Source organism: Quercus lobata, chromosome 3 (genome assembly GCF_001633185.2).
Source record: "Quercus lobata isolate SW786 chromosome 3, ValleyOak3.0 Primary Assembly, whole genome shotgun sequence".
NCBI classification, from domain to species: domain Eukaryota; kingdom Viridiplantae; phylum Streptophyta; class Magnoliopsida; order Fagales; family Fagaceae; genus Quercus; species Quercus lobata.
The window spans coordinates 60,379,863-60,407,142 of NC_044906.1; the positions used below are offsets into that span (position 1 = coordinate 60,379,863).

The 27,280-nt window shown below is 36.6% G+C and overlaps 1 protein-coding gene, 1 long non-coding RNA gene and 2 pseudogenes across 5 annotated transcripts; 3 read left to right on the top strand and 1 right to left on the bottom strand.

The window, feature by feature from the left end:
• Window positions 1-12,962, top strand: part of LOC115981191 — a 24,132-nt pseudogene extending 11,170 nt beyond the window's left edge.
• Window positions 12,963-13,660: 698 nt separating this feature from the next.
• Window positions 13,661-17,234, bottom strand: LOC115981192 (annotated as a pseudogene). The gene is made up of 3 exons (XR_004089352.1): window positions 17,195-17,234; window positions 14,684-15,075; window positions 13,661-14,364 (listed from the first exon to the last, which is right to left on the bottom strand). The product of XR_004089352.1 is annotated as a cytochrome P450 71A1-like (transcript).
• A 42-nt stretch (window positions 17,235-17,276) lies between these two features.
• Window positions 17,277-17,904, top strand: LOC115981193 (putative UDP-rhamnose:rhamnosyltransferase 1). Its single transcript, XM_031103359.1, has 2 exons — window positions 17,277-17,315; window positions 17,383-17,904. The coding sequence occupies exons 1-2, from the start codon at window positions 17,277-17,279 to the stop codon at window positions 17,902-17,904; spliced, it is 561 nt and encodes a 186-aa protein (XP_030959219.1).
• Window positions 17,905-23,111: 5,207 nt separating this feature from the next.
• LOC115978735 lies at window positions 23,112-25,511 on the top strand. Of its 3 annotated transcripts, none has more exons than XR_004088847.1 (3): window positions 23,112-23,178; window positions 24,105-24,220; window positions 25,437-25,511. It is a non-coding gene; the product is annotated as an uncharacterized LOC115978735 (long non-coding RNA). The 3 variants fall into 3 exon arrangements; XR_004088846.1 differs by having other exon boundaries at window positions 23,118-23,220; XR_004088848.1 differs by having other exon boundaries at window positions 23,124-23,161.
• Window positions 25,512-27,280: the final 1,769 nt, after the last annotated feature.

The following is a 27,280-nucleotide window of genomic DNA, read 5'->3' on the forward strand; positions in this document are numbered from 1 at the left end:
ATTGAGTATTGAGATAAATATTGAGTGTAAGGACACGATTCCTGCGCGGCCCAGTGACATTTTTGGGTTCACGCGGGAGAGATCCCTCACAATACGATTTGTAGAGAGTGGGCTTGAAAAGCTTGGGCTTGGTCACGGGGGGATGGTCCGGTCTGGATTTCAGAAAGATCCCTGTGGAAAATGGACTGGGCTTAAACGTTTAAAGCCCCGCCATACTGCCACCTCTGAGAATGGGATCCTCGGACTTGATCCGAGGACCCTTGTGGTCCTTTCCGGCTGTCCAACGGAGGACTTTCTCTGTTCTGTGCATGGATCGTTCCGGCGATCTTCCTCATGAAGTCTCCTTTTTTTTCTCCCCCCCTTGCTAGATCCACTTACTTCTTCTTTTATACTAGTATGCGTTCGATGTCCTTCGTCCACGTGTAGGGTCAGTCTTTACAAATACTGACATTGGTCCCATCAGTCGAATCCCGGAATTGTTGGGGATGACTTGATAAAGCTGTAGAGTACGGTTTTGCCAGGCATTGGGCCTTATCCAGAAGGGTATTTAGGGTAATCGCCCCAAGGTATTTTGGATTTCCTTACGAATTTATCCCTTTATTCTGGGCGGATTATGGGCCTGCCGAGGACTAGACTGTCCTCGGCTGCCTCCCAAAAATTGGTCCGTGCTCGGCGTCATGGAGCTTGGGCCACAGTTCTCCTCGGATTGGGCCCTCGGACTCTCTAAGGGCAAATGGGCCTGGTCCACGAATTGCTGGGCCCCACAATAGCCCCTCAAAACCCTTCTATCCGAATTCCGGATTGGAAAGGAGGGTTTTGGCAAACCCAGGCCCTTAATATGGCCCATTTAGCTTGATCCCGCATTTATGTGAGCGGTTTCCCAGGAAGTTAGGCGGTTTTTGAGGGATTCCTTTTAATCCGCTCGGAATCTGCTCCTGCCGCTTGGATGTCCCAGACGCGCCCTTAATGAATTCCCCTTAACGAGGCTCATTTATATCCGGCGGCTCATTTGATAAGGTGGAGAAGTGGAACGGACGCCTCTTTTTTCTTCAGATTCTTTGGGAAGGTTGAATGCATTTAATGCCATCCGTTCTGCTCTTCCTATAAGAAGGCAAGCAGGAGGCCATCACTTTCGTACTAACTCCCTTCTATTCTTCTGAGATCGCACCAAATGATGAAGAAATCATGCCCCTCCTCTAGACACCATATTCTGATAAAGCTTGAAATGGCTCGATCAGGGCAAGGGTGGCGCAGACTTAAGATCTGTCTCGCCTCTCTTTCAGCCAAAATCCGAAGCAGGGACTCGTCGTGTCGAACTCTCGGCGTGACTGAGTCGAGAACAACCAAGACCAGCACCACCCGGCTCCTCATGAGCATACCTAATATGACACCAACGTGTTAGGAGTCAGGGCTGAGGCAGGGGCTAAGTGCTTCTGCTTCTCCCTCTTTTGCTCCTTGGTGCCCTCCTCCGCTTTCCTCTTATAGTCTTCCCAGCACCAGTTCCGTCTTGGTGCCTTCCCTTTTCCCTCTTTTGCTCCTTTTCTTTCTTTTCATCCCTTCTCTCTTCTTCTCCTCCTTCTTTACTCATGTCCTCCATCTTCTTCATTGATTTCTTCCTTACTATTTCCTTCTCCTTCAATTCTTCTTCCTTCTCCTTCAATTCTTCTTCCTTGTCTTCATCCTTTTCCGAAGAAGGTTCTTGTCATGATATGAGCAATGTTGAGGCAGAGACTGAAGAGACCTTGAAGATGAGTTTTAGAAGAAGTCTGACTGTTTACTTCTCTGTACTGCGAGTGTTATCGTTACTTCAGCAGTTCTCCTTTTGTATAGGCTTGTTTGAGCCCTTTTTCGTACATTGTAATAATCTCTTATATTAATAAAAGTGTTTATTATTTCATTTTGCATATTCCGTTTATGTTTTTGTATATTGGTAAATGCTGCTCGGCTCAATGAGAAAGTATCTAAACCGATGACAACTAAGACCAAAATACTTGATAATAAAAAGATGTTGCCATAACTCTAATATAAGTGTTTGGCCCAATAAGGCCGACCAGTGAAAAGTAATGATTACCCATGCTGGCCGAGGAGAGAACTGGAGGCTTGATGCCGTGTTTGGGTCCGAGGACCATACAAGGCCTTGATTCTATCCAAAACTCGTAATAATAATAATTTTTATACTTGGTTTCCCCATAGGCTTGAGTCCGAGGACCATGCAAGGCCTTGGTTCAGTCCATAACTTGTAATAATAATAATTTTTATACTTGGTTTACCCATAGGCTTGAGTCCGAGGACCATGCAAGGCCTTGGTTCAGTCCATAACTTGTAATAATAATAATTTTTATACTTAGTTTCCCCATAGGCTTGAGTCCGAGGACCATGCAAGGCCTTGGTTCAGTCCATAACTTGTAATAATAATAATTTTTATACTTGATTTTCCCATAGGTTTGAGTCCGAGGACCATGCAAGGCCTTGGTTCAGTCCATAACTTGTAGTAATAATAATTTTTATACTTGGTTTCCACATAGGCTTGAGTCCGAGGACCATGCAAGGCCTTGGTTCAGTCCATAACTTGTGATGTTTATCTCTTGCACTTGGTTTCCCCATAGGTTTGAGTCCGTGGACCATGCAAGACCTTGGTTCTGTCCAAAGCTTTTGATTTTCATCTCTTATACTTGGTTTCCCCATAGGTTTGAGTCCGAGGACCATGCAAGACCTTGGTTCTGTCCAAAGCTTGTGAGATTTGTTTTTTTTGTGCTTGGTTTCCCCACAGGCTTGAGTCCGTGGACCATGCAAGACCTTGGTTCTGTCCAAAGCTTTTGATTTTCATCTCTTATACTCGGTTTCCCCATAGGTTTGAGTCCGAGAACCATGCAAGACCTTGGTTCTGTCCAAAGCTTACGAGATTTACTTTTTTGTGTCTGGTTTCCCCACAGGCTTGAGTCCGTGGACCATGCAAGGCCTTGGTTCTGTCCAAAACTTTTGGTTTTCATCTCTTGTACTTGGTTTCCCATAGGTTTGAGTCCGAGGATCCATGCAAGACCTTGTTCTGTCAAACTTACGAGATATTATTTTTTGTGTTTGGTTTCCCCCAACAGGCTTGAGTCCGTGGAACATGCAAGGCCTTGGTTCTGTCCAAAACTTTTGGTTTTCATCTCTTGTAACCTTGGTTTCCCATATGGTTTTGAGTCCGAGGACGCATAGCATAGACCTGTTCTGTCCAAAACTTACGAGATTTTTTTTTGTGTTTGGTTTCCCCACAGGCTTGAGTCCGTGGACCACGCAAGGCCTTGGTTCTGTCCAAAACTTTTGTTTTTCATCTCTTGTACTTGGTTTCCCCATAGGTTTGAGTCCGAGGACCATGCAAGACCTTGGTTCTGTCCAAAACTTACGAGATTTTTTTTTTTTGTGTTTTGGTTTCCCAGAAGGCTTGAGTCCGTGACCATTGCAAGGCCTTTGGTTCCTGTCCAAAAACTTTTGGTTTCATCTCTTGTACTTGGTTCCCCATAGGTTTTTTGGAAAAAGGGTTTTTTTTTCCGAGGAGGGACCTGCAAGACCTTGGTTCTGTCCAAACTTACGAGGATTTAGTTATTTTTTTGTGTTTGGTTTTCCCCACAGGTTGAGTCCGTGGACCCATGCAAGCCTTGGTTCTGTCCAAAACTTTTGGTTTCATCTCTTTGTACTTGGTTCCCATAGGTTTGAGTCCAGGGACCATGCAAGACCTTGGTTCTGTCCAAAACTTACGAGATTTATTTTTTTTTGTGTTTGGTTTCCCCACAGGCTTGAGTCCGTGGACCATGCAAGGCCTTGGTTCTGTCCAAAACTTTTGGTTTTCATCTCTTGTACTTGGTTTCCCCATACGTTTGAGTCTGAGGACCATGCAAGACCTTGGTTCTGTCCAAAACTTACGAGATTTATTTTTTTTTTTTTGTTTGGTTTCCCCACAGGCTTGAGTCCGTGGGACCATGCAAGCCTTGGTTCTGTCCAAAACTTTTGGTTTTCATCTCTTGTACTTGGTTTCCCCATAGGTTTGAGTCCGAGGACCATGCAAGACCTTGGTTCTGTCCAAAACTTACGAGATTTATTTTTGTTTTGTGTTTGGTTTCCCCACAGGCTTGAGTCCGTGGACCATGCAAGACCTTGGTTCTGTCCAAAACTTACGAGATTTATTTTTTTTTTTTGTGTTTGGTTTGTTTTTCGGATGTAAGCCCCTAGATCAGGGCGGGGAGAGCCGGCTTGAGGCCAAGAGCCCCTAGGGCTGCCTACGCCATGGGCGCTGCAAGGAGGAGCCCCTAGCAGAAGTTTATGTCGGAACAACAGATGCACGTCAAAGGAGACGGAGGAAGCTCCGTGGATTTTTGCTTAGTAGAGAGTTGACTCCACCGCCACCTGCGCCAAGCGCGCATGCTTTCCCACAGACGGCGCCAATTGTAAGGACACGATTCCTGCGCGGCCCAGTGACATTTTCGGGTTCACGCGGGAGAGATCCCTCACAATACGATTTGTAGAGAGTGGGCTTGAAAAGCTTGGGCTTGGTCACGGGGGGATGGTCCGGTCTGGATTTCAGAAAGATCCCTGTGGAAAATGGACTGGGCCTAAACGTTTAAAGCCCCGCCATACTGCCACCTCTGAGAATGGGATCCTCGGACTTGATCCGAGGACCCTTGTGGTCCTTTCCGGCTGTCCAACGGAGGACTTTCTCTGTTCTGTGCATGGATCGTTCCGGCGATCTTCCTCATGAAGTCTCCTTTTTTCCTCCACTTTGCTAGATTCACTTACTTCTCCTTTTATACTAGTGTGCGTTCGATGTCCTTCGTCCACGTGTAGGGTCAGTCTTTACAAATACTGACATTGGTCCCATCAGTCTAATCCCGGAATTGTTGGGGATGACTTGATAAAGCTGTAGAGTACGGTTCTGCCAGGCATTGGGCCTTATCCAGAAGGGTATTTAGGGTAATCGCCCCAAGGTATTTTGGATTTCCTTACGAATTTATCCCTTTATTCTGGGCGGATTATGGGCCTGCCGAGGACTAGACTGTCCTCGGCTGCCTCCCAAAAATTGGTCCGTACTCGGCGTCATGGAGCTTGGGCCACAGTTCTCCTCGGATTGGGCCCTCGGACTTTCTAAGGGCAAATGGGCCTGGTCCACGAATTGCTGGGCCCCACAATAATAATAATAGGAATAAATATTGATTGATTTTATATATAAGGAAGTGATGTTCCAATCTTTGACTAGATTATTTCACTTCTTATTTATGAGACATTTCAAAAATTCCATGGAGTAATAGTTTAGTGAAATTAAACCTAATGGTCTATTTGAATTGAGGGAGAGAAAGGGAGAGTATAATAGAGTAAAGTAGAAATGACCCAATATTAGCCAATTTTTAGCCAACTCTACTCTACTCATCTTCACTTTCCCTCCCTTCTCCCTCAATCCAAATGGGCCGTAACACCTGGGATTTACCTTAAATTTCATGCCAAAGAGGCCACTACGTTAATACAGCGTGTAGTGAAATAAATAGCGCTTTAGAAGTGAAATGAGTAACAAGATTGTTATTTCATAAGTATAAAAGTTCTTGTGGGATGAGGGAATAAGGGTTAGAGTTCAAATTTCCAATATAAAGTTTGAAACACATATATATTTAAGTTAGGCTAAAATAGATTTCTATATTGGATTAAAAAAAAAGTGAAATAAGTAGCTAAAAATATAAAAATAAAAATAATAACAATGAAATAAAATAAAATTAACAAAATGAGTTCTTTCTTGGATTAATGCTGTTCCGAGCAGAGCATTATCCCGGATAAGTTTTATCCTTTACTTTGACTAAGAGAATTTGGTGTGTCAGTGAAATTGTTGTGAATTATGGAAACTTTAGGACCCAATATTGAGTTTAATTTTACTACATTTTCACAGTAAATAATGGAACTTTTGTGGTTGATATATGGCTCCTTGTTTCTAATGTGGGTTATCTTTATATCTAATTCAGCATAGGAGTACTATTCGAATGCAAGCTGATGGTGAAGATTATGCATTGAAGCAAATGAAAGATATGGCTGCTGCCAGGAAGAGATGGGAAGCTCTGGTATTTTGTACCCCAAAGTAACAGCATTTTTATGTTTCTTTTGGGCATGGAGTAGATGGGTTAGTAAGAAAACTAATGAACTGATGTTGTTTTTGCTAGCTGAATCTTAATTTGAGTTGCACTTTGGTTTTGAAAAATTGCAATGTCTTGTTTTTAAATGAGTGACAAAACCTAGTTACAGTTTCTTAGGTGCTGTATAATTAAATTCAACCATGTGACTGCATTGGCCAATGAGCCACGTTGTTGAACTTAATTGTCCTTGGGGGAGATAATGCCTTTAGTGTTGCATTGGTTAATGAAGCCGCATGGCTGAATTTAATTGGAGAACCTCAAGTACAACACCTAATTAACTATACCTAAGATATTTCATTCAGTGTATTATGGTTTTAATCATTAGCACTAACCAGACAAAAAAAATTGAATTTATTGCGTCTGCTTATAATTGAAATGCCCATTACTTGAGTGATGGGTCTATAGTCTATATTACATTGTTTGAGAAGATTCCATATAACATTTTTATTATTTTTTACTGATAAGTAATCAGATTCCACATAACATCCCTGATATATCAATTATTTTCTATGTTATTTCAAAGTGCAAGCTCTTGACTTTAGCATGTACTGACATGTAGAAAATAACATAAAAGATTGTATAGGTCAATTTTGTCAAACAATCACAGAGGAAAATCCTAGGCACTGCCCTTCTCATCTGAACAAGTCACTGCTAAATAGGCAGTCAGTAATATTTTCCGAAATGATTTCAATTACAATGAAATTTAATGATAGGTGTGCAGATGATTGTTTACATACTCATTTTGTACATTGATTATTGAAAATCGTTGACCAGATATTTATTTGCAAATATTGATTGTTCAGAGTTTGTGAAGAGTATGAGTGCTTTGACATATATGACCTCTAAGATTAATAGTTTTCAGTTCTTTGGGGCTTCACTTAACATTCTGAGTCTGTATCTGTTGTAAAAGTGGTTAGCAAGATACTCAATTTCAGATTGTACATACCCTTTTGCCTCTCTTGGGCCATGTTTTGGCCAGTAAGGCCTAACTTTGTAGCCATCACCTAGATAAATTGATTATGCTGATAAATGTATCAATTGCAGTTTATTCACTATGATTGTGATGAAATACGTCTTTCCAAATGAATTCAAATTGCGTGGCTCAGGAATTCCATGTCATGTTTCTACTGTTTGTCATAGGTCAGGGAAGAAAAAGTGAAAGTTCTTACACCCAGGGAAGCTGGATATGCAATTCAGCTAACTAACAAAACCCTACTTGATGTTCATCCCTCTACTGAACACCAAAAGGTGGACAGGTTTACTTTCAATTTTAAGTTTCTGAATATTATTTTTGGCTCACTGCTCATCAGTTCTGCATAAACGGGTTTTATCACTCCACATCTGTTATGTATTTTATAGTTTATTTGGTGATTATTGTGATAGCTTGCAATAGTGATAAATACCATATTTTTCAGGCATCTTGTGCAATTATTGTGGTAAATTAATTAGCTCTTATTAACTATTTCTCATTACTAAACTGGTTATCTAAAAAATTTTCCCTTCTACTGTTTTCTTTTCATTTTTCCTTTTCTTAGTAAATTTTTATAAAGCATAATGGCTCTATCAAGATTCTTGAATTATCATTTTCTTTTCCTTGCTTTGAAGGCATGGGTTAAAGGCTCAACCTGGATTCCAATCTTTGATGTTGATGACAAGTTTGACGCTGGAACTCTGTCCAGACAGATCACAAGCTTTGTGATGGGTATCAAACAACTATTGCTAACTTGTCTTCTGTAATTGATTTTTTTTCTTTTCTTTTTCTGCATCAATGATAATGGATGGCATCATGAATGGTTATTGATTAATATCATTATCATGTCTCATTGGCATCAAGATAGCACTAATTTTGGTGCTTAGAGGCTAGTATGACATGGAATTTGGCACTGTTGACTATAATGAAATGCTAGTTCCTTTGAACTATTTGGATAAGTTTCCTTGGAGGCTTGGACTTTGTGCTGGTGATTTTGCTAAATTTGACTTATGTTTGTGTAGGAGGTTGGTGGAGCGGTGTGCCTACATTGTCTTATAATAAGTATGTCAGGAAGTATTCCTTAATATCTAATTTTGGGTAAAATATTATTTTGGTTTTTAAATTTTACCAAAAGTTTGTTTTTTGTCCCTGAACTTTAAAAAATTTGTTTTTTGTCCTTAAATTATTCAAAAATTCATTTTTTCATCCCTAAACTATTGAAAATGTTTTACCTTTTGTCCTTGAATTTTACCAAAAAAATTTCTTTTCGTCCCTAAACTATTGGAAAAGTAAATTTGTTTTTATCCCTATGTTTATCTAGAAACTATTAAAAAAATTCTTTACAAATTTTAAGGATGAAAAAATAACTTATTAAATTTTAGGGACAAAAAATAAGCTTTTGGTAAAGTTTAAGGACCAAAATAGTATTTTACCCTTTAATTTTATATACAATGCTTGGCTTATTATTGTTTTTTCCTTTCTTCAACAGCCAGTTCTTGTCAAAGGTTGCGGAGAAGTATCCAAAGGATACAGACCTTATTGCTGCATGACAGAAGGGTTTGAGGTGCGCTTTTTATTTCACTGGACTTTCAGATACTAGTGGGTTAATACAGAGTCATTACTATTTCTGCTTGTTGGAGAGAATTGCAGTTGTGATTTTAACACTAAGCATTTGGAAATTCCTTCTTTTCAGTTTGAATTAGACTATGCTTTGTTTTGTTTTTTGACAAGTAATAACATTTTTGAGAAGAGAAAAACTTAAGCACACAGGATGTGTACTCAAATTTCCTAAAATATTACAACAGAGAAAAATTAGGCTCTGAAGGAAAGATAGCCTTTGAAATCTGCATTGAATGCTCTTCACTATTTCCAAGAGTACAAGACCTCTCAAAGTAGCAGTCTCAAGAATAAATTCTTTAACTCCATGGTTGAAAGCTCCTTACAATTGAAAGTGCGGTTATTTCTGTCCCTCCATATCACCCACATTAGACACGGTGGGACTATCTTCTAAATAAACAGGTTGCCATGAGTAGTAACACAAATCTTCCACTCAGATAGTACATCCACAACTCTCTGGGGTAGGAAGCACCCAATGAACCTCAAACATGGTAAATACAAAAGAGCACATCTCCTTAGCAGTAGTTCAATGAATTAGTAAATGATCCACTGTTTCATTACTACACTTGCGCATACGTCTATTCACCAAGGTTATAACCCTCCTCACAAGGTTGTCACATGTAAGTATTTTTCTCCTTGTTGCTGGACAAAGAATGCCACCCTTTTGGGAGCCTTTGTACACCATACACTCCATGGAAAAGCCATTTTATAGGAGCCTCTCAAGGCCTCGTAATAGGAGTGAACTTACCATCTCAACCTACTAGGGCCCATACCTTTTGGGATGTTGGAATAGAAGATATCGAAGGACAAATGAACTGATTCCAGTTTCCAATCATTAAAACCACATACAAAATGAATTTTCCATGTACTTCTCTCTCCCTCATTCAACAACTCCAAACAAGAACAAACATAGCATTCTTCTTTACTACTAGAGAATAGAGATCTGGATATAACACCTTTAAAGGTTGGGTCCACGCCAAATATCATGCCGAAATTGTACTATGGGACCATCTGCGATAAAATATTTGACGTTATTGTACTCTATAGATTATGTTTTGTTATGCTCAGCAAAGCATTACATTCAAGAATATATAATACAAACATTTTATATTGTCAGTTTTATTATGTCCCCGATCTTTTTCCCAGGCCTTTGCTTTTTATTGTATTGTGTGCGCGTGTGTAATATATAACATTCAGTCGTATAAATATACGGAACTGTTTGACATTCAAGGAATGTCCAAACGCTAAACTATAGGCTGAAAAGGCTTTAAGTAATGGTGATAGAAGTTATTTTCTCATTCTATGGAGATTGTACTGGACAATGCTTATATTTTCTTCTAAAAGACCATCTTATTGAGAGATCTTTGTCGTTGTTTTAAGCCATAAAGTGGCTGAGTCATCCTCATCCCTGAACATGAAACACTAATATGAGGGATAAACAAGTACAAAGTGAACTTCCAGTTTTGCAAGGATTTTTAGCCAATTCAGTTGTAAACCATGTGATCTCTCTCCAAAAAGCGACTTTTCCTAGGTCAGGTTCTAGATGGCATACCTCTGTCGTATGTTTTGGTTGGAATTTATGTTGTTGGACTGGCTCAAAGCACTTGTCACTAAATTGAAACATATGTTCTAGCTTGGGTGAGAAGCAGAAGGGTTCCACTCATAGCCCTACCTTTAGGGCTGTAAATGAACCAAGTTGTTCATAAACAGCTCGGGCTTGGCTTGATAAAAAACTTGTTCATGTTTGTTTGTTTATAAACAAGCCAAACTTAAACTTTAGTTTTAGGCTTGTTTAATAAATGAGCCGAGCCCAAGTAAAAAATATTGTTCATGAACTAGCTTGTGAACACCAAGGCTCGATGCAAAAGTAACAAAACAAGTTGAGCCTAAGTTTATTTATGAGTTTGGTAATAAAATTGATATGAGCTTAACAAGTAAATTCATATCATTCTAAGACTTTAATTAATTATAAATTGAGACCACTCATCCAAACCAAATAGGCTAGATAATAAACTTGATATAGGCTTGATAATATACTTGTGTTGGATCTCAAACTCTAAAACATGATATTGAGCTTGAGTTTGGGATTAATATTGAGCTCGAGCTTGGCTTGACCAATGAATCAAGCCAAGCTAAGCTGAGCTCAAGCATTTATACTTTATAAGAAGCTCAAACTTGAATATTATTTGTAGGCTCGTATCAAGCTCAAGCCAAGCTTGAACATTCTACTTTTGCTGTCGAGCCGAGCTTGAACATTCACTACTTGACAAAGCTCAGCTCGTTTACGGCCCTACTACCTTTGACTTTCATAGTTGGTTTTGGTGTCCTACATATACTTAATAGATAAATTATTGAGGGATGCAAATCACCTTTACATATTGAAGAATCAAACACAAATATTATACGTGTATCATAAAGAATGCTATGTGCTTTTTGTCTCTCCTCTCATTCTGGACTATAATATACTGGCAGATCTTTAGCTGCTTGCGAGCTACTATATAATGCTGGCTACAAAAACCTTTTCTGGGTGCAAGGGGGCCTGGAGGCTGCTGAAGAGGAGGTATTTGTTATGAGTGGTCCAGGGACTTTGATGTTATTAATATTATGATATTATATCATGTTCTTCCTTCTTTTTATGATAATTAATAGATACCCTTTTCTTTCTTACTTATGTTCTGTCAATCAAACATGAATTTGAGAATATAATGAGTTTCATCTTGTGTGGAGCAGGATCTTATCAGAGAAGGTCCTCTACCTTTTAAACTTGCTGGAATTGGTGGGGTTTCAGAGTTTCTTGGGTAACAATCTAAATTTTTCTTTTTCTTTTGAGAAGTATCATAAAAGGAAAATGAATTGATTGAAATTTTTCTTTATATTTTTTATTCAAATGGAAATATAGAAAATTCCATGCTATATATCAATATAATACAAGGCCTTAGTATACATTAAAGACTATAAAGTATACATGCTTGTTTCCCGGCACCTAATCTCAATAAGCAGTTTACCAAACCAGAAGATGATGTCAGCACTAACCACTGCAGATTTTGACATTGTCTTTGAGGCAGGACAGCCTTGGCTTCAATACCTAGAACAGTCCCATGGTAAACCTTAGGCTTCACCACCTAAGGGTTTGGAATCACCAACAAACACAAGCATTTTTGCAAAGAAATCTTTGATTAATAATAATAATCTAAATAGTCTTAATACTAAATAAACCATCTGGACCTTTATAGAGCTTCCAGGAAATATGAGATAAAGATAAACAATAAATCCTAGCTGAACTTAAATATTAATCCAAACTAATCCCTACCCGAGAACATGAAACTTAATTCCTATCACAACTCAAACTAAGCAAATAAAAACTTAAAATATAAAATTGTCCAATGAAATCGAAAATAAGATATTGAAATAATTTCTGGTTGTGCTCCCTCATCAGTTTTCAGATGCATTATCCTGTAAATGCCTGTAGATTGGATTTGGCATTTTTACCAAATCAGTTGCACCCACTCTGAACCATGAAAAATTAAGTCTTGTTGGGTTGCTGGTTGGCACCAGCCACACATCTTTATGTGATGTCTATGCAAATGGCTTACTGAATTAAAGTCCATGACTTGGTGACTGTGTGTCCTCATTTCCTTGTGCCAAACCAAAGAGCTTTAGCTCAAAAGGCACCTCATCAAACCATTAGAGTGGAGTGATGTGGAGGTATGTTTGTGGGTTAAGATCTATTGAGTGTATATATGTGTTAACTTACCAAAACTTTCTTCATTTCCTCATCTAGTACATCTTTACCTTATCAGAAAATAAGTGCTTGGACTTGATTTGTGAGACTTTCTTTCTGTAACCCAATTATATTCTCTATACTTAAGTGATTAACATATATCAATGTGTGAATCGAGGGACTTGTTCATTTATTATAATTTTAAAACACAGCATTGATAACCTATACCGTTAATATCTTCAGTTTTACTGATCAACAAAGAGATGCAGCTGCAAAAGAAGGTTGGAGTTACCGACTAATGTTTTCTGCCCGTCTGGTAATTATTCTCTTCCCCAAATTGGTAATATATAAATTGCCTTTTACTCTTTAGCCCCTTACCTGAATAGACTAATATGATCATTTATGGCACAGGTGGGGGTCTTTCTTGTTGCTGATGCCTTGTTTATTGGTGCTCAGCAAGTAGGTCATTATCTTCGGGATATAAGGTCTCCCTGAGGTTCAGTAGCTGGGTTAAAATGTATTCGATAGAAATATTGATAGAGCACCATATGAAGATGAGTTGCCTAATATCACAATTTTCCCCCCCTGGAAAAACCGAAAAACTGCTTTACAAAGCTAGTTACACTTGCATGCTTTCCAATATTAAATTTCGCCACCGTGCATCTTTTTTATGCTTTTTGGTTGTGTTGTGTTTGAGCGTATTCTACCATGTTCTGTTGCGGAAATAATCGAACAGCGGTTGTCTCCGTAAATTTTGTTAAAATCATTCTGGCTTGTAAAAAGAAGTTCTAGCTATACAGTCAAAAATATAACATTTCTACTCCTTGTAATGTGTATTAGAAAGGATTTTTTTTTGTCTAATTATGTATCCTTGCATAATCAAATGTATTTAATTGCCTAAAATATAAAAATTCAGGAACTTGTTCTCTCTCTCCATTTTTTCGCTGGAAGTTGGGAGATGAAATATGACTTTAGTATCATTATTATGAACATATGTCGACATTTTTCATTGCAATGTGAAGTATCAGCCCTTTGTTTCCTGCAACTCCCAGCCTTTTCTTGATCAGGGAATTGCTAATTTTTGGATGTCAACAGTTTTAAATTTGCTCCTTCAGGCCCTCAGGTTCATATGCAGTGCAGATGCAAGCTCAAGGATTACATTAAACCTATTACCTTATTTCAGAATACAAAATGCATATGAGATTAAAACATTAGATATTTTTATTCCATTGTACCTTGTGCCAGGGCCCAGGAGGATGACTAAATCTTTGGATTATCATTATGGTCCAAGGGAAAATGTGGTTTGGCAATGACAATCAGATTAGCTATCCTGTGCATTGTGATGCCAAAAGCCTCTGTCATGTCTAAATCTTTAGCTGTAACACCAGGGGGAAGCTCCCAATCAAAGCTGTGGAGAAGTTGAGCCAAAGCAAGCTCAATACTCGCTGTTCAAATGTGATAGCTGGGCAGCTTCTTCTACCAGCACCAAAAGGTATCAGCTCAAAATGCTGTCCCTTGAAATCAACAGTGCTACGGCTACCCATAAATCTTTCTGGTTCAAAAACATCTGGATTTTCCCAAGATTCTGGGTCTCTCCCTATTGCCCAAGCATTTACAAAAAAACGAGTTTTGGCTGGAATATTGTACCCATCAATGTTCACTTCTTCCATGAATTCTCTCGGGAGCAATACTGGAGCAGGAGGATGTAACCGATAGATCTCTTTAATTACAGCTTTCATGTAGTGCAGCTGAGGCAGATCACCCTCCAAAACAACTCTTCTGTCTCCAACTATTCTCCTTATTTCAGCTTGTGCTTTTTCCATGACTTTGGGGTTCATGATAAGTTCTGTCATTCCCAAGTCAAGGGTGATGAAAGTTGTATCAGTTCCTCCAGCAAACATATCCTGCAGTTCAAAACCCATAAAATTTTAGAAATCCATATGACATAATTAAATATTTATGGATTTGGAATTAAGACATTTCAAATCCATCACTTTAAAATTCAAATTTAAATTCAAGTATCGAAATGCAATCTTAGTGTTATACCTTAAGTTTCTCAATTAAATTCAATACATGATTGAATTGATCATTTATTGCCATGCAATCAAATAATTTAATTTAATTGAGGAATAGAGTAATCTGTATGCTAAAACTTAAGAAGGTTTATATTCAACCAGTTGGGACTTCATAGAATGAGGGAAGTGAAATAGAGTGCTCAATGACCAAGATGATAGCTTTAATATTATCTGTGGTGAGTGGCATTTCATCATAGCCATTCCTCTGTATATCAAGTAAAACATCCACAAGATCCTTATGCTCCTCTTTTTCTCTTTTGGGATTTTCATGCTCAGTCAGCAACCGATCAAAGAGTTTATCAAAGCGTTGAAAAGTATTCTGCAGTCTTGATTTCATGCCTGTTAAGCTGTGTATGAACTCCATGGAAGGGAAGAAATCTCCTATGCTAAATCCTCCAAGCAATACTTGATACTCCTCAAGCATCTTTTGGAAACCATGGCTATCATATTCTCCTCCTGCTGAGAAATCCCTCCCAAATGCAACCCTGCAAAGAACATCATTTGCATATAGTCCAAGCAAAACTTTGTTATTTTCTTTTTCTAAAACATTTGTTTATGGACTTTTCTTTGCCATAGTTCTGAATTTCTATTACAAGCTTTTCGGTCACACAGTTTTTCTTCATGATGAAAAATCCTATTACTACCGTTAGAATTTGTCACTATAGTAAATTATGAAAAGAATGAAAAATTTTAGATAGTTAGGGATGTGTTTAGATATCGCTTATTTTGTTAAAACTGAAAAATATTTACTGAAAGCATTGTAGATAAAGATAAAAACTAGTTGAAATAGTACAGTGGGCTCATGAATAGTACTAAAAAGTGCAATGAGACCTATAAATAGTAGCAAAAATAAGTTGAATAGTGAAATAATTTTAATTTATAATTCCTTCCCAAACACACGCCTAGTATTGCCCTTCCTATTAATTATTGTTAAAAATATATTAGCCAATTAGTATAGGCCCAAGCCTAATTCTACTTTGTGTGTAAGCCAAGTCTCCTACTTGTACTAAAAGTCTATTAGTTTAGGATTTAGTCTACTATATATATACATGTTATAATTCATTATAACACAGGATTTGTACTACACTTTAATATATTATTGATGTAACACTTTAGGGTTTCCTCCGTGGATGTAGGCCGTTAGGCTGAACCACGTAACTCCCGTGTGTTACTGTGTTTTATACTTTATACTTTCACTTCCGCATCTATATTAGCATATTCAACATGGTGTATCAATGCTAATATTTTAACATGGTATCAGAGCCAGGTTCTTATGGCCATGGTTTTTTGTCCTTACGGTATATTTAAGAGCAATCTTTGTCTTTCTCGGTGTTTTTTCGCTGCATACATCTTCTTTAGCTTCCTACTGCTGTCGTTAAAACTCTCCGGTATAGTCATGTCACCGTTAGAAGTCGCATCAACACTGCAAGACCATTGCCTTCCTCAAACTACCGTCGTAGAGCCATCATTTAAGAGATCTTCTCAACTTTATCAAATTTCAAGATTTCATCAAGCTTCCATCTTGAGTTTGAGAGGGGGTGTTAAAAATATATTAGCTCATTAGTATAGGCCCAAGCCTAATTCTACTTTATGTACAAGCCAAGTCTCCTACTTGTACTAAAAATCTATCAGTTTAGGGTTTAGTCTACTATATATACACATGTTATGATTCATTGTAACACAGGATTTGTACTACACTTTAATATATTATTAATGTAACATTTTAGGGTTTCCTTTATGGATGTAGGCCATTAGGCTGAACCATGTAACTTCCGTGTGTTACTGTGTTCTATATTTTATGCTTTCACTTTCGCATCTATATTAGCATATTCAACATGGTGTATCAATGCTAATATTTTAACAATTATTAAGTTATTAACCCTATTGCCTTGTTCTTTTAGTTTTTTTAAGTACAAAATTTAGTTATAAAATTAGTTGAAGCCTAAGGTTACAACCTAACATAGTAAAATAAATATTATTATATATTTTGAAAATTTTACCGTTAAATTGCACGTTCTTTATGCTCTCTTAACACATATGTTAAATTTTGTGTCAATCAGGTATTATTTATTATATGATTTATAAGCTTATATTTTATGCATAATTTTAAACTATAACAACTTGCAATTTAAACACTTTATTGATGACATAATTATTAATTTTTAATTTTATAGAAATTTTGTAAGTATGAAGGATATAAGAAAAAGATGTAATCCAATTGTGTATCCAATAAAAAGATATTGAGTAAAACTGTAGTTTAAGATTATAACATTTTTTGTAGCTAAGAGGTTGTTTGGATGAGTGAGTTTTGAGTGATATGATCTTGTTTTCATCACTCATCATCCAAAATTTGTGGGACCCACGGAAAATATTTTGTTTGGACACCATCACTCATGTTTGGTCATCCGGTTTTGGTGATCCTATCACTCAAAAAACTGAGTGATGAAGACCAAAAATGAAAACACATTTTCCTTGTTTTCAAAACTCATCACCTATGACTCAGTGGCAATTTCGTAATAAGCTGTCTCAGTGGGCCCCATTCGACCAGTGAATTGTCCCATCTATCTGACCGTTAGAGCTTGCTTCCCTATTACTCTGCATTAGTCCGAAAATTTTTTCCTAAAAAATTTCCCTCTTCTCACTTCCCTCTCATTTTCACTTCCATCCTCATTCCTAGCGAGGTAGCTCCATGGCACCATAGTTCGTGTTCGAAGACTGAACGAGGCCTGAGAAGATCGTCCATGTTTGAAGAACAACGCTTCATCGAAGCTCTGAACCAGGCCGGAATCTTCACCAGCGAGTGTAGCTCTTTGTCACTGTGTCCATACCTCTCTCTCCCTTTCCCAGGTGCAATATTATCTCCCAGATGTAGTAAAGACTGCATATGATTGCCTCCAATACCCTATCAGCCAGTTCATCGCTGAGCAATTACCGGACTGGATTATAATCGATTTTTCTGGTCATTGGGCGGTTGAAATTGTCCTGAATTATGACATCGGCCTCGTGTACTTCTCTGTCTTCTCTGCTGCTATTGCTATTTTCTTTGGGCAACCACCAGACTATTATTTTGTTGGTGAACACCAAAAGAAAGCTTGGCCATCACCGGAGAGTATGACAAAACTGCCGAAGTGGGTTAGTTTTCCGTCCTCTGTAGCATACCGAGGTTATGAGGCTGTTGGACTACATGCGGGGATATATGCAGAGAATGCTTCAGGGATCAGTGATGCTGCGAGACTTACAGAGGTTCTCCGTGCATGTAAAGCATTGGCTATTCGTAGTTGTAGGGAGTTTGAAGGTGAATACTTGAGTTTACATGAGAAATTGATGGGGAAGCCAGTGATGTTGGGCTTTTGCACGGTTCCATTTTGATAATTTTGGGTTTCTGGATGCTGGGGACGTTTTGGGGTGGAAAGGGCGTGAAGAAGAGAGAACGCGGGTAAGAGTTATACAGCAAATTTTTAATTGATATTTGTGGGACCCAGTGAGTTGACATAAAGGTGAGTGATGGAATTTCAAAACTCACTGAGATATTTCACCCAAACAAGTCACAAACAGAGTTATCAGAAATTGGGGTATTTTTGAGTGATAGTGATGAGTGAGGAGTGATGAGTGATAAGTGACGAAAATTGAGTGATGAATTTTGAGTGATGGGAAAAGACAAATCAAACAAGGCCTAATTTTTTTTTTTTTTATTATTTTTTTTTTTACCTCTCTTGGAGTTTTTGCTGCAGAGTGCAGAAGATATTAGTGAAGTTACAGTGTGGAAAATTATTGAGAAGTCAATGGATGGAAACTTGTTCTTTTTTTCTTTTTTCCTTATCTTTTCATTTTCGACTTGTTGTACGTTCTTTGGTCCACAGTCAGTAGATTGTGATTCATCCTTGGTCCGACCCCAAAAGAACCTAGTGCATGGTACATTTTGGACCCAAGCTGTGTTATTATTTTCCATCCCCACAGAGAATCATCATATTACCAGAAGGAAATTATCTAGCGTCTCCACAAGTCACAACTTCGAGTTGGATTGAAATTTAGTACAAATACAACACTAGGTGATGAAATTAAATTTAATGGAGTGTCCAATGCCTTGACTATGAATGAGTACAGTAAGAAAGAGAAGCAGGCACATTGACATGGGGACACAATTAGTGAGACTTTGATGGTTAGGGGCAATTCCTATAACAAGTCAAGTAGGATAAGCACATATATCTAAATTTAATGGAGCCATCGACAAAAATATTAGGGCATGTTTGGTAGACTGTAATAGACGCTGTAATGTAATAGTTATTCTTATGATTTAGTTATTCTTTATTTTGGTTATGTTTTTATTATAAGGAATAATCATTCCTTAAGAATAGCTATTCTTCAAAATGAGGAATAACTATTCATCTTTAAAAGGTTGTATTAGTTATTCCTTAATAAGTGCAATAATTTCAAAACTTAATATATTTCAAAGTAAACAAACTTTCAATATACATCTAATAATTATAAAAATAAAAAATCATAAAAAATAACACATATCTCTCTTAAATTTAAAAATAACAATTTTTAAGGAAATATAATTGTATGAGTAAGAAATTTCCTAAAATAAATGTTAAGTTTCATTCTAATGTTATAACTTATAACCAAACTAATGAATAGATTTAATTATTACATTACAACGTATTTTATTCCTAGTAATAAAGATTACAATTTCTGTTGTAAAAGTTTTCAAATCCGGATCGTTCATTGAACCGTAAAAGAGAGAGGTTCAAGGTTTTTGAGGTCGAACTGAGATCAAACCAGGGTCGAACCGTGATGACGTCATAATTAATTTAATAATTAATTAAAGCCCAAATATAAATATTAAATTTATAAAACTAGCAAAATTGACAATATATCTATATATGTGAGGGAAATTTAATGATTTTCAAGCATATATTTAATAATTAAATAAGAAAGTTAATAAAATAAAATAATAACCATGAAAACATTAAAATTTATGATTAATTTTTGAAGTAAAGTTGAATATCTTTGAAGGATTTTAATTATAATTTTTTGTATTCCTTGTAAGAGATGGATAATTTAATTAAGTAAAATAAAATTGTGTTAAGTTTTTTTTTTAATTGCTAAGGGGTTGGACCGCACGGTTCTCACCGGTTTGTGCAGTCCAACCTCGGTTTTAGTGGTTCACGAAATTAACAGAAATCCGGTTCTTTATGCTTTAAAAATCGATTTTCATCCCGGTTCTCAATTTTCACGATTCGACCTCTCGGTTTGGTCCGGTTCTGAAAACTACAGTCGTAATTTCCATTCAGTGTACCAAACGTACCCTTAGGAAAGATGAGTGTGCCTATTGTCCAGGGGGAATTGGATAAAATCTCCCTTTTGTCCCTATGTTGAAGTAAGGTAGGGCGGTTCGCTTGAGTTGCTCAACCACCCCTTAGCCTGGTGCTCATGACGTGCTATGGAACCTCAACCATGCCAGGGGGACCTAGCAGGGCATAGCTAGCGGCATAGGAGTTGACTCGGTACTGCACTAGAGTAATCCAATATATGGTTTCACACGTTCATTTCCAATACTAATAGTACACTATGAGCAGCAAGATGTTGAGGTCCATGTTTTTTAAAAATAGAACAAGATGGATTTGAAGGCAGATTTTAGCAAAGTAGTGATGTAATTTTTAGTGGGCATGACCTTTGCCTTATGTGTAGAGATTTTTTATTTTTATTATATATTTTTTGAAGAATCTTGTGAAGTGATTTTAGAAGGCATGGGTTGCTTGACCCATACCTCTTGCCACCTCAATTCACACTCAACCCAAAGATCAAAAGTTGCAGTTAGCTTAACTAATAAATTTTTTTTTTTTTATTCGATTTGAGATTCAATTCTCGCTTATATCAAAAATCAATTGGTGTATTGACTTGATTATAAAAAGCAATTATCATAGAGTGGATTCCATATGTTTAAAATGCTACCTTCTCAAAAAAAAAAAATCAAAATCTTCAGTAAATCAATAGCCCAAAATCTTCAATTATTACGACTGATGAACACTTCTAAATTTAAAATATTTCAACAATCGCACAAAAAACATGTTTGACATTTATTAAAAACTATTCTAATATTTTTCTTACAAGCACAACCTAAATAAGGGAATCAAACTTGCTACTCTGCAAAAGCTCTTTGCCCAGACTTTCTCTTCATAGACTGATCGTTGACTTTGTGTCATATTACATTTTTTACTCAAATCAATTTAGTTTCCTTTCTAACTTTTTGCATGGATTGCAAATTTAGGGTATATTTTCCAATTTAGGGCTTTTTAATGGTTTTAAGAAGAAAATGTTTTTCATATAATTGTTTTAATAACAATAAATATTGATAATCTTTAGTGCTAGTCAAACTACAAAAAAAAAAGGTCTTTTTTTAACTAATTTTTAAGATCATAATCAAACACAAAAATGAGTCAATTTCATTGAAACAAACTGACTGTTATTTAAAAATCTAAATCATACAAACAAAAATGAAAATAAAATAGGCTAAAGTTTGAGTGTACTATTTATAAATTAGCTAAGCAAGGTAGCAAACACAAAATATGACCATCTAAGACTTATTTGTTTTGAAAAAAAAAAAATTCTATTTATTTTTTGGCCTTTGTTGTAATGAAATATTTTTATCAACGAAATATATATACACACACTAGTCCCATTGCAAATGCTTTGCATGTAGGGGTGTCAATTAGGGTTAGCGTGTCGGGATCGTGTCGTGTCGAGATAGGGGTATTCGACTAAATGGCTCAACCCTAATCCGACCCATTTAATAATCGTGTCATGATCCTTTAACCCCAACCTGACCTATTAATAAGGCAGGTTGACATGACCGAACCCATTTGACACGCTTAATAAACGAGTCGTGTTGGGTTGATATGAATGTAATACAACTCATTTCAACCTGCATAATATTAAATATAACATCCATCTAGAAATAATTTAGGGTTTGTAGGGTTTAGAGATCTAGGGTTTGTAAAGTTTCAATTTCTAATTATATCCCTTGTAACTTTTTGTAATTACTTACTTTTATTTTTAAATTTAAAATATATGTTGGATATAAAAGGTATTTGAAAAATCTAAAGTAAAATAAATATTTATTTGTTATACGAGTTAAATGGGTTGTGTTAAGTGGGTCATTTCGGATTGACACAAATAAATTTGTGTGTTAAATGTGTCTATTGCGGGTTACGCAGGTTGACTCACTTATGACACGTTTCTTATTGTTTCGCTTTCGGGTCGACCCATTTATGACCCAAACCTATTAAGGCCCAACCCTAACTTGGAAAAACCCGTGTCGGGTTCGTGTCGTGTTTGCAGGTTGGGTCGAGCATTGACACCCCTATTTGCATGTGCGATGAAGTTCTTTTTTATTTTTTTATTTTCTTATTTGTCTAAAAAAGTATATAAAATAATTGTGAGTATTTTTTAAACAATGTTTAAAAGTGAGATAAAATAATGTCCTTATTTTTTGAATCTTTCTCTATGTGAGAGTTGATAAAAATTTGAAAATTTGAATTTATCGTGTCGCTTTCGGGTTGACTCATTTATGACTCAAACCCATTAAGGTCTAACCCTAACCTGAAAAAATCTGTGTCGGGTTTGTGTCATGTTTGCAGGTTGGGTCGAACATTGACACCCTTATTTGCACATGCGATGAAGTTCTTTTTTATTTTTTTATTTTCTTATCTGTCTAAAAAAATATATAAAATAATTGTGAGTATTTTTAAAACAATGTTTAAAAGTGAGATAAAATAATGTCCTTATTTTTTGAATCTTTCTCTACATGAGAGTTGATAAAAGTTTAAAATTTTGAATTTAAAATAAAATTTGGTATTTTTCTTTTGAGAAACAAAATTTGGTAATTTAGAGAGAAAAGAAAAAACCTAAAATTTAAGAACTTCTTTAAAAATAGTAAATAACTCTTTTAATCCGTTTGTATTTTAAAATTTCAAATTATTTAACTAAAAAATATGGCTATTTTAGAAAATTTAAAAATTTATGTGAAGATATATATATATATATATATTTTGTAGCAATAAACAAAAAAATAATCCAAAAGAAGTGGTTCTTACCAGGATTAATGCTGTTCCGAGCAGAACATTATCCTGGATAAGCATATCCTTACTTTATATATTCAAGTGTCTTTTGCTTTTTTTTAGACTATTTTCTCCGAAACTCTGACCCTCTTGAAAACCCAAGTTTTGGTATGCAAAATTTCCAACTTTTCCTTGTCCTGATTAATGGATGGGTTTCGTTTATTATTATTATTATTTTTATGGGTGTTTTGTTTTTGTCTATGTTTGGGTTCTAAGAAGATGAAAGAAAAGAAAAGAAAAGTTAAAGTTTCTGTCTTTTTGGTTGTTTTTGGTTTACTTGATGACAAATTATCAGCTTGACTGAGAGAATATGCTGTGAATTATGGAAGGGTTAGGATTCAATATTGAGTTTTCTTTTATTATATTTTCACAGTAACCAATGGACCTTTTGTGGTTGTTATATTGCTCATTGTTTCTAATGTGGGTTGTCTTTGTATCTAATTCAGCATTGGTGTACTATCCAAATGAAAGATATGGCTGCTGCCAGGAAGAGATGGGAAGCTCTGGTGTTTTGAATCCCAAAGTAACAGCATTTATGTCATTCTTTTGGGCCTGGAGTAGATGGGTTAGTGAGGAAACTAAATGTTGTTTTTGCTAACTGAGCACTTTGGTTTTTAAGGATTGCAATGTCTTGCTTTAAGTGAACTATGGTTTTGATCACAAGCATGAACCTGCCTAAAATTGAATTTATTGGGTCTGCTTATAATTGAAGTCACCATTAATTAAGTGGTGGTTCGGTAATCTATAGACTATATCACATTGCTTGGGAAGATTCCAATAGATAGGGAAATTAACAAGTGAAAGAAAATGGGATAATCTGGATTCTATCTCCAAATGTGTTGACTTTAGCATATGCTGGCATGTAGAAATGAACATAAAAGATGATATATGTCACTATGTCAGTATTGTCAAACAATTGCCCAGGAAATTCATAGGCAATGCCCTTCTCATCTGAACAAGGCACCACATGTATAGGTAGACTGTAGTATTTTCAGAAATGATTTTCGATTATAATGAAATTTAATGATAATTACTAAGAAGATTGTTTAGATACTCATTTTTTAAATTAACTATTAAGAATCTTGGACCAGACATTTATTTGCAAATCATTGGTTGTTAAGAGTTCATGAAAGGTATGAGTGCTTTGACATGTATGATCTCTAAGATTAATTTTCAGTTCTTTGGGGCTTCACTTAACATTCTGACTCTGTATCCATTGTAAAAGAGGTTGAGCAAGATGCATAATTTGAGATTTGTAAAGACCCCTTTGTCTTTCTTGGGCCATATCTTGGCCAATGAGGCCTAACTTTGCAGCCATCATTTAGATAAATTGATTATGCTGATCTTTGTATCAATTACAGTTTATTCACTTTGAGGTGATCAAAGCACCTCTTTCCAAATGAATTCAAATTGCAAGGCTCAGGAACATGTTTTTACTGTTTTCCATAGGTCAGGGAAGAAAAAGTGAAAGTTCCTACACCTGGGGAAGCTGGGTATGCAATTCAGCTATCTAACAAAACCCCACTTGATGTTCATCCCTCTACTGAACACAAAATGGTGGACAGGTCTACTCTCACTTTTTGTTTCTGAATATTATTTTTGGCTCAATGCTTATCAGTTCCACATAAACATGCAATATCATTCAACAAATTTTATGCGTTTTATAGTTTATTTGGTGATTGTTGTGATAGCTTGCAATAGTGGTAAAGACCATATATTGCCCGCATCTTATCCAATTATTGTGGTAGATTAATTAGTCTCATGTAAATATTTCTCATTGCTAAACTGGTTCTCTCAATTTTTTACTCTTGTACTATGTTCTATTCCTTTTTCCTTTTCTTAGGACATTATTACAAAGAATAATGTCTCTACCATGATTCCTGAATTATCATTTCCTTTTCCCTCTTATGTTGTCTGCTTTATTATGTCCCCCAACTTTACACACAGGCCCTGCTTATTCTTGTATTGTGTGAATATATATAATAGTATATTTAGAATTGAATGTGTGGAATTGATGGGACTGTTTGAAATTCAAGGAATGTCCGAATAACGCTAAAACATTGGCTGAAAAGGCTTTTAGTAATGGTGATAGAAGTTAATTTCTTAGCCTATGAAGATTGCACTAGTCAATGCTTATATTTTCTTCACAAAAACTATCTTATGGAGAGGTCTTAGCGATCCATTAAAGCCATAGAGAGGCTGAGTCATCGCTGAGCATGAAACACTAATATAAGGGATAAGCAAGTATAATGTATACTTCCACTTTTGCAGGTTTTTATTTTTTATTTTTTTATTTTTATGAATTCAATTCAGTTGTAAACCATGTGATCTCTCTCCACAGTGGCTGTCCCTTGGTCAGGTTCTATATTACTTACCTCTGTTGCTTGTTTAGGTTTGAATTCATGTTCTTGGAATAACATGAATTCCAACCTAAACAAGCAACAGAGGTAAGTCATTTAGAACTTGACTAGATGTTGAAGAATCATACTCGAATATAATAATAGGTGTAACAACTAGAATGTTGTATGCTATTTCATCACCTCTCATTTTGGACTATATTACACTGGCAGATCTCTATAGCTGCTTGCGAACTAATGTATAATGCTGGAGAGGAAGTATTTGTTATGAGTGGTCGAGGGACTTCTTTTTTATAATGATTCTATTTCACGTTCTTTCTTATTTTTATGATTAGTAATAAATTCCCTTTTCTTTCTTATTGCTTTCTGTCAATCAAAGATGAATTGGTGAATAATATAATGAGTTTCATCTTGTGTGGTGCAGGATCTTATGACTTATCAGAGAAGGTCCTCAACCTTTTAAACTTTGTGGAATTGGTAGGGGCTTTGAATTTCTTAGGTTACAATCTAATCTATTTTTTTTCCTATAGAAAAATATAATAAAAGGAGAAAAATAAATTGACTGAGACTTCTTGTTTTATTTTATTTTTTAGGTTTTGGGTTATTTTGGTCATTTTTTGGGTTTTGGGGGTATTTTGGTCATTTTTTTGGATTTTGGGAGTATTTTGGTCATTTTGTCAGTTTCATGGTTATTTTGAGGTTTTGTGGTATTTTGGTCATTTTTTAAGATTTTAGAGTACTTTAGTCATTTATACTTTAGGGGCATTTTGATAATTGGGTAAATAGGTGGGTTGGGGTTACCCATAATAATTGGGTTGGGTTGGGTTTGGGTTAGAAATAATTAGTTAAATGGGTTTTATATTTTTTTTAGCTATTACATTATATTTTACTAATTTGTAGTGAGGAATTATATTTTATTAATTTGAAGTATTAAATTAAATCAAATTTTGTTAAATTAAATTATTAAAAAATATATGTGGGGCCAGAGAATCTGTGTCTCGGTCCACTTTCCATTAGGGCCCAGGGCCCGCGTCGAGGAGAGAAGTTGCTGAGGACAAGTAGTGAAAGACCAAATAGCCTAGAGATGCAGCCGAGGATGACCCTGTCCTCCGCATCCAAAGGGAAGAACGACATGTCATCAAAGGCAGCCTCTAAAGCGCTCCCAGAAGAAAAAACGAGTAGAATGGGACTCGCACGAGGGTATAATGTGGGAGCCGTTCAAGGAAAAGACGTCACCTCCACATTGAATGCGCCAACAAATGTCCTAGCCATATTGATAGGAAAAGACTCCTGAACAGTATGGCTCTGGTTATTGCAACTAACAGAAAATAAGGGGAGGCGGCTAATGGGACAGGTACTCGAGTAGTTACCTGCCTAATCAACAGATGGAAGGCCAGGATCAACCGAAAAGGGCTATATAATGTGAAGGCTTATGCGTCAAGAAAAGGGCTGGAACCATGGTACCCAAAAAGTAAAAGGAAGAATAAGAATATAAAGCTTAATGGACAAGGTCCATGAATATACTTAGTTCACCTCTTTGCATCCACCATGAACACCTTGACCAATCACTGTTCGGTGACCAAGGCCTAACCTTTCAACCCACGCTCTGCAAATTTTATTGTTTGGGCCTTTAACGTGTGAACGCAACACCAGTTTGGGATCGATACAAATTGAGTCCTTACAATATAATTTATTTTATTATATTGTAAGGACTTAACGGCAAAATAGCGGCATTGAATAAATTCGTGTCGAGAGCCACAGACAAGTGCTTACCTTTCTTTCGCACGTTAAAGAAGTCTTTCGAGTGGACGGTCGAGTGTTAGCGAGCATTTGAGGAGTTGAAAGCCTATCTATCTTCCCCACCGTTACTGAGTCTCTCGCAACCAGGTGAAGAGCTTTTCCTCTACCTGGCTGTCTCCCTTGCTGCAGTCAGCGCGGCCTTGATCAGAGAAGAGGATAGGGTACAGAAGCCCGTATACTATGCCAGCTGGGCGCTCCGCGATGCTGAAGAAAGATACCCATCGATGGAGAAACTTGCCTTTGCATTAGTCTCGGTGGCTCGCAAGCTCAAGCCATACTTTCAAGCCCATACAGTGAACGTCATAACCGACAAGCCCTTGCGACAGGCGATGAGCAATCCTGAAGCTGCAGGTCGACTGATGTTGTGGGCTATAGAGCTAAGCGAGTTTGATATCAAGTACCAACCACGGACCGCCATCAAAGGATAGATCGTAGCCGACTTCATAACAGAATTCACTTATGACGAAG

Bases quoted from the DNA above. Each gene is read 5' to 3' on its own strand.
- LOC115981193 (XM_031103359.1), top strand. From the start codon at position 17,277: ATGTTTGAAGAACAACGCTTCATCGAAGCTCTGAACCAG. The intron at 17,316-17,382 runs GCCGGAATCTTC...TCCCTTTCCCAG, and splicing joins TCATCGAAGCTCTGAACCAG to GTGCAATATTATCTCCCAGA.